Genomic DNA, 12,036 nt, shown 5'->3' on the forward strand with positions numbered 1-12,036 from the left:
CTTTCTCTCCTCCAGATCTAAGCCAAAACTACCGCCATAGAGCGACGGGGGACGATCGGGCACAGGTGGGCACAGTCAAGCTCGATTGTGACCGTGGGAGCTAGCGGATTCACCGGTGCGCGAGCGAGGGCGAAGGATCCGCAGCTAAGTTGGTCACCGGTGGCAAGGCACGAGCAAAACAGATCCGTGCCCGAGTTGGACGCTGTCTTGCGCACATATAACTCTGGCGCCCGCACACTCTCTCCGCCCTCCTCCTTCTCCACCCAGCATGGCAACAACGTGCAGCGTGTAGGCGTGCTCAGCTAATATGGCAACGAGGACATGCACGAATGCCTAAAGCTTCTTGATTTCTCCAAACCTTCCATTTATGCCACGTCGCCCAAATCCAAACCGTGAATTTGTTCTTCATGTTGATTTCTTTCGCCATGAGTCCACTTCTCATGAGCTTTCTTTTTATTTCCACACTGTTCGAAGCAGAAGCCAAGTTTTCGCAAAAAAAAAAAGTTGCACTTTTCTTCTGTTCCACTTTTCTCCTTTGCTCTCTTTTTTTTCTTAATTCTCGCAGCTTATCACAGCTTCATACGCTTATTTTCCCATCTCAGTTTCATTAGCTAAGATCGGCTCTTTCTCTTCCTTGCCATTTTGTTTCCACTCCAACAGCTTCAGCACACGCTCTGACTTGCCTTCCGACAATGCAGCTCAAGCATGGGGGCACTTAAGATCCATGGTTGGGGTGGCTGAAGTGACCAAGGCTCATGTATCATTACTTGTTGGCTCTGTCTATTATAGTGGAGCAAGACATGAAGAAGAATTATCGGCACAAAAGAGAAGATGTGAGAAGAACTGTGCAAATTGGCTCCATGGAGGTAGAAATCGTTTATTAAGAATTTCTGAATTTGCTTCGGCATAATCGGTGTGCATTAGCAATTTAATATTTTATATGTTAATTAAACCAAGTGTCATTAGCGGCCTAATTATCGGCTTAATTACCCTGGGCCTATACGGGTTGAATAGGCCCAACAAAGGATGGCTGCAAGCATATATATATAGTCATGTTACAGCCTGAAGGGAGATTGGGGGGTTGATTTTGTTATCATCGAAGGCTGCTGCTGCCGAGACCAAGGAAATGGCGATCCCATCTTCCACTATCTGATGAATGCCACCTGTTGTTAGGGTTGGAAGCTAAGCAAGGTCAGGTGATCGTTTCTGGTTTTGCTGCTGGATTCTCAAGTGAATCCTATTCTTACTGCTTGTGCTGAAAGTGCTCGGGTAGGAGAATTCATCTAGGGTTCGTTTCTGCTATTGTAAACCGAATCCATCTATATTATGATACTATTTGTTTGCTCCTGAGATATTTACCAGTCTACTATATTTTGGGTGAATTGCTTTATTGATTCAATCAATTGGCTGCGGTGCATGCCCACATATATACAGTCTTATTTGCAGCTATTATATATATTTGGTCGATTGAGACAAACAACTAGATTCTACATATTTTGTACCGTGAAAGAGAGGGGAAATTAGGGTACTCGCTGTCGGGTGCTCATCAAGTGGTATCAGAGCGTGGTTGATCACGGTACACTGGAATTTTTGTTTGCCAAGAAATTATCACTGTATTAAATGGTGAAGATGACAGACTACAGCTTCACGAAGGAGCTTAGGTTTGTACCAATGCTATGCACAAGAACTTCTCCGTCGAACTACTATGTATGGGAAGATGCTATGGAGGAATTCTTACGAGGCCATGGATTGGCTTCATTCATCAAGATACATTTTGCAAAGCGCACCTTTTCTGATCGGGTTTTGCGATGGTGGCTGAAACAACAGAATGCATATATTGACAGAGGTGATAAACATTGCAGGTCATGGACTGCAATGAAATTGGAGCTACGACATCGATATGATTCACAAGCTTGTATGTTTGTTTCCACAAAAGAAATAACCAAATTTCCTGAGATGACATCTGATCCTGATGGGAAGTTAGATGGGAAGAAAGAGAAGTTATATCCCGAGCAAAAGGAAGCCATTGTTTCTGAAATTTCACTTCCTCAAATATTGAAAAAAGAAGAAACTCATATTGCCGTGGAAGTGGATGATGGTTCATCGAACATGGAATTGTCTATGATAGCACAAGAAGTACAACGCGACAACTCCAAGGTTGATGTGAAGGGACAACGTTGTAATATTTTCCAGTCCGAGTGCAAGATTCAAGACAAGATATGCAAATTAATAATTGATGGTGGTAGTTCTACTAATGCTATTCAGTTCAGATTTAGTGCATGCTTTATCTTTGCCTATGAGAAGGCTTCCTAAGCCGTGTTATATTCAATGGATGAATCAAGCAGGCACATTAAAAATTACTCACAAAGTGAGGGTTGCATTTTCTATTGGGAGCTATGTTGATAAAGTGGATTGTGATGTTGTGCCTATGACTGTTTGTCACATGTTGTTGGGGAGGCCATGGCAATTCGATCGCAATGCTACCCACAAGGGTAGGTCCAATCAATATTCTTTTATGCATCTTGGTGTTAACCATGTGGTGAAACCGATGTACAACAGTGCTATTAAAGCGGAAGTATTTCCTGTCTTTAGGAAGAAGAAGAAGAAAGATCCAATTGTGCATAGTACAAAGCCGAGGACGGCTTTGATTCAAGGGAGGGAGGATGATGTGACCAAGGCTCATGTATCATTCCTTGTTGGCTCTGTGTCTAATATAGTGGAGCAAGACATGAAGAAGAATCATCGGCACAAAAGAGAAGATGTGAGAAGAACTGTGCAAATTGGCTCCATGGAGGTAGAAATCGTTTATTAAGAATTTCTGAATTTGCTTCGGCATAATCGGTGTGCATTAGCAATTTAATATTTTATATGTTAATTAAACCAAGTGTCATTAGCGGCCTAATTATCGGCTTAATTACCCTGGGCCTATACGGGTTGAATAGGCCCAACAAAGGATGGCTGCAAGCATATATATATATATATATATATATATATATATATATATATATATATATATATAGTAAATTTGTTTGGTGCTCCATGGTGCCCAGGCACCATTGTTGAAATTTACTATATACCCAATTCAGATGAGTATGAAACTTTTTTAATTACTTAGGTATTAACATTAACTACTTTACTAACTAGTTCAAAGCAAGTTTGAACTGAATTTGAACTTGTTTTTGTTAGATTTTGATTCTAGATATATAGCATCCATACATATAATTAGTTAGGTATGTAATTATGGATTGTGAAATAAAGTTAAATTTGAGTTGTTTTGTTGATAGGTATAGGTATGAATCAAATTATTATAACTAGGTATATACTCACAATTTGAAATTTTTGAAAAATTTGAGTGATTTTGTGCATTTGATACCATGGTGCCCCATATGAGTGTCATATATATACATATATATATATATATATATATATATATATATATATATATATATATATATATATATATATATATATAGTCACGTTACAGCCTGAAGGGAGATTGGGGGGTTGATTTTGTTATCGTCGAAGGCTGCTGCTGACGAGACCAAGGAGATGGCGATCCCATCTTCCACTATCTGATGAATGCCACCTGTTGTTAGGGTTGGAAGCTAAGCAAGGTCAGGTGATCGTTTCTGGTTTTGCTGCTGGATTCTCAAGTGAATCCTATTCTTACTGTTTGTGCTGAAAGTGCTCAAGTAGGAGAATTCATCTAGGGTTCGTTTCTGCTATTGTAAACCGAATCCATCTATATTGTGATACTATTTGTTTGCTCCTGAGATATTTACCGGTCTACTATATTTTGGGTGAATTGCTTTGTTGATTCAATCAATTGGCTGCGGCGCATGCACACATATATACAATCTTATTTGGAGCTATTATATATATTTGGTCGATTGAGACAAACAAATAGATACTACATATTTTGTAACGTGAAAGAGAGGGGAAATTAGGGTACTCGCTGTCGGGTGCTCATCAGTGGCACAGGCTGCTAGTGCTACCACTTCCATTGACGGGCTCCCACCGCCGAGTTGGTCAAGAGAGAGAGGAGGGGAGTAAGGTGATAGGGGCAATTTGGTCCAAAAGGGAATTTTAATGTATTGAAAGGGTAAATAGGATGGGAGAGAGAGAGGAGGGGAGTAAAGTGATAAGTTGGGATGAAAACGGTACGGAATATTTTTAGATTCCAGGCCTGTTTTCGAAAACGGAATCAGCCGGTCAGAAATACAATAGTCCATAATACCTCCCTAGCCTAGCCCAATTCAACATAATACCTCCCGTAGTCCATAATACCTCCCCTAACCTAGAGGCTTAGAGAGTAGAGAGTGAAGGACTGAGAGGGACATCGAAGATTCCAAAGCCGGGCGGCGGAGCGACGCATCCAGATCTCACGTCGCCTCGTCCCCCACCGTCTGTTTGAAGTTTTTGTCCATCGAAGTTTGAAGCTCAATTTGAGGGTTTCTTGTATTCCGATAAATTTTCGTTATCGTATCCGTGCCGGTTCGTTTTCACTCCGTTTTCGGTTTCGATAATATTCAATTCCGTTTTCATATCCGGTGTTTCCGATTCTAATTCTGAAAAAAATATGAAAACGAAAACGATAAAGGTAGTTTCCGTCCGTTTTCATACCGTTTTCATCCCTAGTGATAAGGGACAATTTGGTCCAAAAGAGAATGACAATGTACCGAAAGGGTAAGTAGTTACATATTTCCAATTTCAAACAAATTTATAACGACATCCTTTTAATTAGATGGATTGTAATGGTATTTTTTCAAAACCGTTAATTTATAGAGATATGGATTCAATTAACCCAATCAAATAACTCTAATTAACAAATGCTAACATAAATAATAATTGTGTTAATTAGCCAAATTAAACCTTTACAATTTATGAAAGTTTCTATCAAGTTATTTTAGGCAAATAAAGATGAATATGAAAATTTAAACTCTTAAAAAAGGTCCTGAAAAGTAGATTTAATCTTTTCAAGCAGAGAACCGAATTAGAGTAGAAATCAAATCAAAATTGAAGTAGGGAAAGAAACGAATTGGAAGGAAAACTCGTGGAATCGGAAAAGCAGGCGGCCACTGTTTATAATATCCTTTCCCTTCCTGCAAGCAACTTCGTCCCCGTTAATCCCAGAGGGCCGACCCTCCCGATTTGTCCCCAAACCCGAGCACGCCACCGAGCCCTAACCCTAGCCTCCGCGATGTCGACCGCCGCCACCGCCCCGCCGCCCGCCGCGGTCCTCCCGGCGGCTCCCCCGCCGTCCTACCCCGCCACCTCCGCGCCCTCCGCCTCCGCGGCCGCCGCCGAGGACGACGACGACCTCTACGGCCGCCTCAAGTCGCTCCAGCGCCACATGGAGTTCGTCGAGATACAGGAGGAGTACGTCAAGGACGAGCAGAAGAACCTGAAGCGCGAGCTGCTGCGCGCGCAGGAGGAGGTGAAGCGGATCCAGTCCGTTCCCCTCGTGATCGGCCAGTTCATGGAGATGGTCGACGGCAACAACGGAATCGTCGGATCCACCACCGGGAGCAACTATTATGTGCGGATCCTGAGCACCATCAACCGCGAGCTGCTCAAGCCCTCGGCGTCCGTGGCGCTGCACCGCCACTCGAATGCGCTCGTCGACGTGCTGCCGCCCGAGGCGGACTCCAGCATCTCTCTGCTCGGATCATCGGAGAAGCCCAACGTCACTTATACGGTCAGTTTTCTGCTGGATTTTTTCTGATCCGCGTGAACCTTATGTTGATTTATCTGTTCTAGATCTGCCTGTAAAGTGCCATGTTTCTAGTTAATTTAATTTTTCGAAGTATAATGTTGCATCCGGGAGATTTACTTTCACACGGGATTCTTTCTGAAGCCCGCCGGGATCAGTTTCCCAACATTTTGCCAGTTAGGCAGAAAGTTGGAATTTTAGATATTTTCTGATAGTTGAGTGCAATGGGGATCTGAATTTTGCTCTACCAGTATACAGTTTATTGCATAACATGAAGCCTTGGAATCGTAATAGGAACATGGTTGGGCTTTTGTCTGTATATGAACATTTCGACAATTGGATTAAACATCTATCTGCCTAAGCTATCGCTGTTTAACTATTGATTGGCTATCGAAGTTAACCAATATTGACTTATGACCACTAACAGTGCATAATGTGATACAATCCTCACATATCCTGGAGCTTATTTATTATTGCTCACTGTAATCTATTCATACAGTCGACAAATAAAATATTTAACATTTTTTTGCTTCTGACTATTTTCAGGATATTGGAGGATGTGACATCCAAAAACAAGAAATTCGGGAGGCTGTTGAATTACCGCTGACACATCATGAGCTGTACAAGCAGATTGGTATTGATCCTCCAAGAGGTGTGCTTCTGTATGGTCCACCTGGAACTGGCAAAACTATGCTCGCCAAAGCTGTGGCACACCACACTACTGCTGCATTTATCAGAGTTGTTGGTTCAGAGTTTGTGCAGAAGTACCTGGGTGAGGTATGTTAGGACCAGTTTATGTATATATATTAATAACTTAGCTCACTCGTTACATCTTGTTCGCTGAAATAACAAATCTAGCCTTATACTTAAAAGGTTCAACTGCATAATGTTTGAACTGCTGTGCTACTGAATACTAAGAAGGAATGTGTTAAGGATTAGTTCTGCTCAAATGTTAAGGATAAGTTAATCGAAATAGGCTAATCATTTTTAGCTGAAGAATTATGGGGATCTTTGATAGTGCTAGTAAATATCTAGCTTGCCCATGCTGTGTATTCATTTGAACAATTCCTATTTTTTGTCTGAATATTCTTTGGAAACAATCTTTTTGACCATCAATGACAACTCCAAATTAACCAAGTCTTTGTGCTTCATGCTCAATAATAGTATGCATAAGTTTGCTTTATGTTTTGGATGTTGAGACTTCGTTTGTAGATTTTCTATGGTTTTTGGGCATACTAGTTCTTTTCTTGATGAAGTTCTTTTATTCATTTGTTTAGGGACCTAGGATGGTTCGAGATGTATTCCGTTTGGCTAAAGAGAATGCCCCAGCTATCATATTCATCGATGAGGTTGATGCTATAGCAACTGCTCGTTTTGATGCTCAGACTGGTGCTGACCGAGAAGTTCAGCGTATTCTTATGGAACTACTCAATCAGGTAAGGTTTATTGTTGTAGGATATCTGTTAGATACTTGTGGAGAAACTGAATATTTGTTGCTTGTTAAATTTGAATAGCTCAGCCATACCCATACATTTAAGTAGTTGAAGCTCAAGTGACTTGAAATACATAGTCAAACAAGGGATTTACACAGATATTGTCGAGAATATTTTATGAAATTCCTATGCTTGAAGGTTGAAGTATTTCTCACCATGTGTTTTTTTAAAATATCGAATGCAGATGGATGGATTTGATCAAACAGTGAATGTGAAGGTTATAATGGCGACCAACAGGGCGGATACCCTAGACCCTGCTCTGTTACGTCCAGGTAGATTGGACAGGAAAATCGAGTTCCCTCTTCCAGATCGTCGGCAGAAGAGGCTTGTTTTCCAAGTAAGTTTTGTTTTTTTTCCCCCAAAATGTGTGTCCTTCGCAGGATATTACTGACTGATGGGTATTGTTTGGTAGAGCTTTATATTGAAGGTTAAGTTTCTATATTGTTGATGGGTATTGTTTCTTTCTTGTTCTTTACATGTAGCCACTGTTAGGAGTCTATTGGTTCGTGACTTTTTTTTAGTTATGCTTGTTTAACATAGTTTGATCGGAGGGGCAGAATCTTTCTGTTGCACAGCCAATTATTTGTGTTGCATTTGTTGGGGATAAATCAACAGTAGCATCTGATAATACTAACAATAAAGTAGTGAGTTGGTCTGTACTGCATCTGTTGATGCTCATTTTTCCACAAGAGTGCACAATTATTGTAGGCTCAATATCTTGCTCCCTCCATCTGCTTTTGATAGTCATATTTCCAAATCTGAAAAATTTATTTTTGATAGGCATATTTCAATCCAACAACCTATCCTCTTAATGACTTTCTCGGATTTAATGTGTGACTCTCCATTCTTTCACACAAGATTGGCTACATGGGCATCGAGAAATGCAAATATTAATGAATTGCTTGTTTATGAGGAATAACAAGTAGCATGTTTAAATGGATGATAAGTAGAATTACTTATCCTTGGTCTGTGTGCCAAGATGAAATATGACTATCAAAAGAAGATGGAGGGAGTATATGACTTGGTTTGCCTGTAATTTGCATAATAAGTTTATATTATATCCTTCTGAACATTTGTTATTTATTATTTATATTCTTGTTTGTAATTCATCTGTTTATGATTTTTATAACTGATGAAATTATTGGTTGCTAGATCCTTTCTGAGATTATATTCTTATTTGGTAATTGATCTCTCTATTTCCAGGTCTGTACTGCTAAAATGAACTTGAGTGATGAGGTTGATTTGGAAGATTATGTTTCCAGACCAGATAAAATTAGTGCTGCTGATGTGAGTATCGTTCCATTTTGATCTTCATATTACATCTATCATAACATAATAATATATCAATCTGCATTTGTACCACTAGAGCATAACTAGAGGATTGCCGGTTGATCTGTTGCTTAACATGGCCATTTTTTGACTAATGCATAGCCCATGTCTGAGGACTGTAGTGCAGAAGATACTTTTGATGCCATTGTAACTTGTGGCACATCTGTGCTGGTTAAAATTTTAATGCCGTGCTCCCTGCTCCTAATCCATAACAGTAAAATTGAAATATCACTGTATAAAACTAGAGGATATTTTGACATAAATATTGCATACTCCCTGCTAATGTAATTTCGTTATCAACAGTTATGGCATCAGAGTTTCAGCTTGTTACTGTGCTTTATTTTTATCTTGCTGTAACTTCCAATTTTAAGTTAATAACATCAAAATCTAAGATATATGTTTCCCCTCAAGAACCTTCCAAATCTTAGGTTTCTATTTTATTCATTACATGACTGTAGTTTACCACACCTTTTTTTTTATTTTCATTATGTGAAAGTACCACCTCTAATAGATTACCTTTATATGTTCTAATAATTTTTGTAACCCTAGAGGTTCCTTAAAGCCTTGTTCATCATCAAACTTTTCTTTTCATTTGTAATTCTGTGCTTTGGCATAAATGTTGCTGGCAGCTACACATGCACATTTACTCTCTGCTCAGCTTTTGCTCAAGAAATACTGTAAGCGTTTATATTCGCTTTCCCTTGTGCTGTTCTGAAATTCATTGTGATGTTCTGTTTTTCAGATTGCTGCTATCTGTCAAGAAGCTGGTATGCATGCTGTGCGCAAAAATCGGTATGTTATCCTCCCCAAGGACTTCGAGAAGGGTTACCGAACCAATGTCAAGAAGCCTGAGACTGACTTTGACTTCTACAAATGAGGCAACATATTGTTAAAGATGATTTCCTGGATAGTCGCCTCAGAGATATTTAGTTTATGTACCTAGAGGCTCGTCAGTGCCCCAATCTGTTTTATCAGGTCTGTAATTTCAATTTGTGCTTGTACTTGCTGGAAAATAGAAAGGTTTGCACGGTCAATCCTTTTGATGTGAAACTGGACGTATTTTCGCTACTATTCCTTTGTGTTGGCGGCAATGCTTTTTGGATTGTCGTTTGTTGGTTAAATGATGTGCGGCTACCTAGCTAGTTCGTGAGTTACCGTTACCATTGGCTTTACATTGTTTTGGGCTGTTGCCCTTGTGGATAGTGCGGGGGCCGAAGCACTTCCTGAGTAATTGTTAAGTCGGGAAAAGGAAAAAGTACACCCAAAGTCCCTTAACTTGTCATTGAGTTACAAAATTGTCCCGTAACCACAAAATCAGATATCCGGCGTCCCTTAATTTACAAAATCAGTGCAAACTAGGTCCCTTAGCGGTTTGGACTTCGGTTTTATCCGATGTGGTAGCTAACTCAGCATGGGACCCATGCATCAGCCTCTTCATCCCCTCCCCTCTCCACCTCTCTTCCTCTCTCCTCTCTTCTTCTCGGGCGTCGGTGGGGGAGCAGCTAGCGGGCGCAGACGGCAGGGGGAGGAGCCGCGCGTAGGCGAGTGGCGCGCGGGAACCTCTTGCCATATACCTTAGCACGCGAACGACGACGACGACCTTCTCTTGGGCTGATTGCGAGCACCACTTCGTCGATGTCTTCTCCTTCCCCACCACCGGTGTCGAGCTCGCGCTGGAGGAGAGCGTCCTCATCGGAGACATGGCTACCGCCGCGAGGATTATGGCCGCGAGGCAGCTGCTGCCACCGCCTCCGCAATCAGTGGTCACCCGTGCAGCTGCTCTCCCACCGCGTGCGCCCGCCCACACGCCGCGCCGCTGCCCGCGCGTGGCTAGAAGAGGAGGAGAAGGAAGAACAGGCATGCGCCGCCTGCTGGCCGCCTCCCGTGCAGCTCAGAGAGGTGGCCCGCCCGCCCGCGCGCGGCTCCTTCCCCTGCCACTTGCGCCCGTGCAGCTACTCCCCAACCGGCACCCGTGAAGAAGAGAGGAGAGAGGTGGAGAGGTGGAGATGGGAGGGGAAGAAGAGGCTGATGCATGGGGTCCATGTGGGTCCCACACTGAGTTAGCTGCCATATCGGACAAAACCGGAGTCAAAACGGCCAAGGGATCTAGTTTCGGTTTTGTAAGTTAGAGGACGCCGGATATCTGGTTTTGTGGTTGGGGGACAATTTTGTAACTCGGTGACAAGTTGAGGGACCTTCGGTGTACTTTTTTGTCGGGAAAATACGTGGGCTACCTTGGTTGTTCGGCCCGGGGAGGAATTCGCATCAAATGGCTAAAGCAGGTATATGCTCGGTTCACCTATCAAGAGCACTACTACCTCCGGGCTGATAATACTTGTCGTTTTGGATAAGGGTGAAGTCAAACTTTACAATCTTTGATATGATTCATTTTTTTTAAAAAAAATATTTGTCTTTCAAATATGGTGACTACATGTATATATTAGTCTTAAAAAGTACTTTAATATGATCATATATTTGTTAACAATTTTATACATATTATAATGAAAAATAATGGTCAAAGTTGTTTTTTGGAGACTGTGCCCTTATCCAAAACGACAAGTATTATCAACCCGGAGGGAGTACAAAGTTTGGGTACATTAGGCTGTACTTTGAGCAGCTTGAGAGTCTTAAGGTAGATTTAAGTGAGTTTTAAGATTATGAGAATTTGCTAGTAGCTGGTACACAGCTCATAAAGTCATAAGAATATGGAGAAACTGTTTTTTTAGCATATGGCTTCTAATTTATTTTTTATATTCTACAAATATAGATTTTTAGAATCTAGAATCTATACTTCCTCCGTCGCATAAAAAACTAACATAGTGTATTGGATATGATATTCTAGTACTATGAATCTGGACATACCTCTATCCAGATTCGTTGTACTGTAATATGTCCCATCCAATCTAACATGTTTTGGGAGGTGTAGATTATGAGAGATGCTGCAGTTGCTACAAAGCTCTCAAACAGTTCCCAAGAATCAGCTAGTCTTCCTCTGTCCTAGTTTATAGGGCGTGTAACTATTTTTTGCTAAGACCAAGATAAAAATGTTTGTTGGTGTTATGAAGCTCTGGTACTAAAGCTCCGTAGGTTTCTGTTACTTTTGCTAGTAGAAATTGACGCGTGCTAGGCTACTTTGTAAGAAGCTCTTTATATTAACTAGAGCCTGGGGCGCGCCGTTGGCGGGCCGCCTGGGCGGAAAGATGGTGAAAAAGAAGTGGATAATTAGGACATACAACTTCATACGCCGGGTGCAACGACTTCATTCAACCAGCTAATAAACTGATGGTGACAATGTAACTTGCAATTGTTAGAGAGTACCGGGCCGCAACTTTATTTAAGTTTCTTGTAACCGGTTGCTTGAGCACGATTACAATAGTGAGATCATATGCCACAGCTCCATAGTTTGTGTACAGATAATACATCATGAAGCAGAATTGGAAAAGGAAAGATCTATTTACAGAGATGCCTATCTCTTCTAGAAGGGAGAAAAACCTTAATTCC

General features: G+C 41.3%; 1 protein-coding gene across 1 annotated transcript; it reads left to right on the forward strand.

The window, feature by feature from the left end:
* The first annotated feature begins 5,121 nt into the window (after positions 1 to 5,121).
* Positions 5,122 to 9,656, forward strand: LOC127763758 (26S proteasome regulatory subunit 6B homolog). Its single transcript, XM_052288552.1, has 6 exons — positions 5,122 to 5,698; positions 6,260 to 6,490; positions 6,991 to 7,149; positions 7,391 to 7,543; positions 8,410 to 8,493; positions 9,278 to 9,656. Exons 1-6 carry the CDS (start codon positions 5,201 to 5,203, stop codon positions 9,410 to 9,412), a joined length of 1,260 nt encoding a protein of 419 aa, XP_052144512.1. The 5' UTR covers positions 5,122 to 5,200; the 3' UTR covers positions 9,413 to 9,656.
* The last annotated feature ends 2,380 nt before the right edge of the window (positions 9,657 to 12,036 follow it).

The sequence above is a fragment of the Oryza glaberrima genome, chromosome 2, assembly GCF_000147395.1.
Source record: "Oryza glaberrima chromosome 2, OglaRS2, whole genome shotgun sequence".
NCBI lineage: Eukaryota > Viridiplantae > Streptophyta > Magnoliopsida > Poales > Poaceae > Oryza > Oryza glaberrima.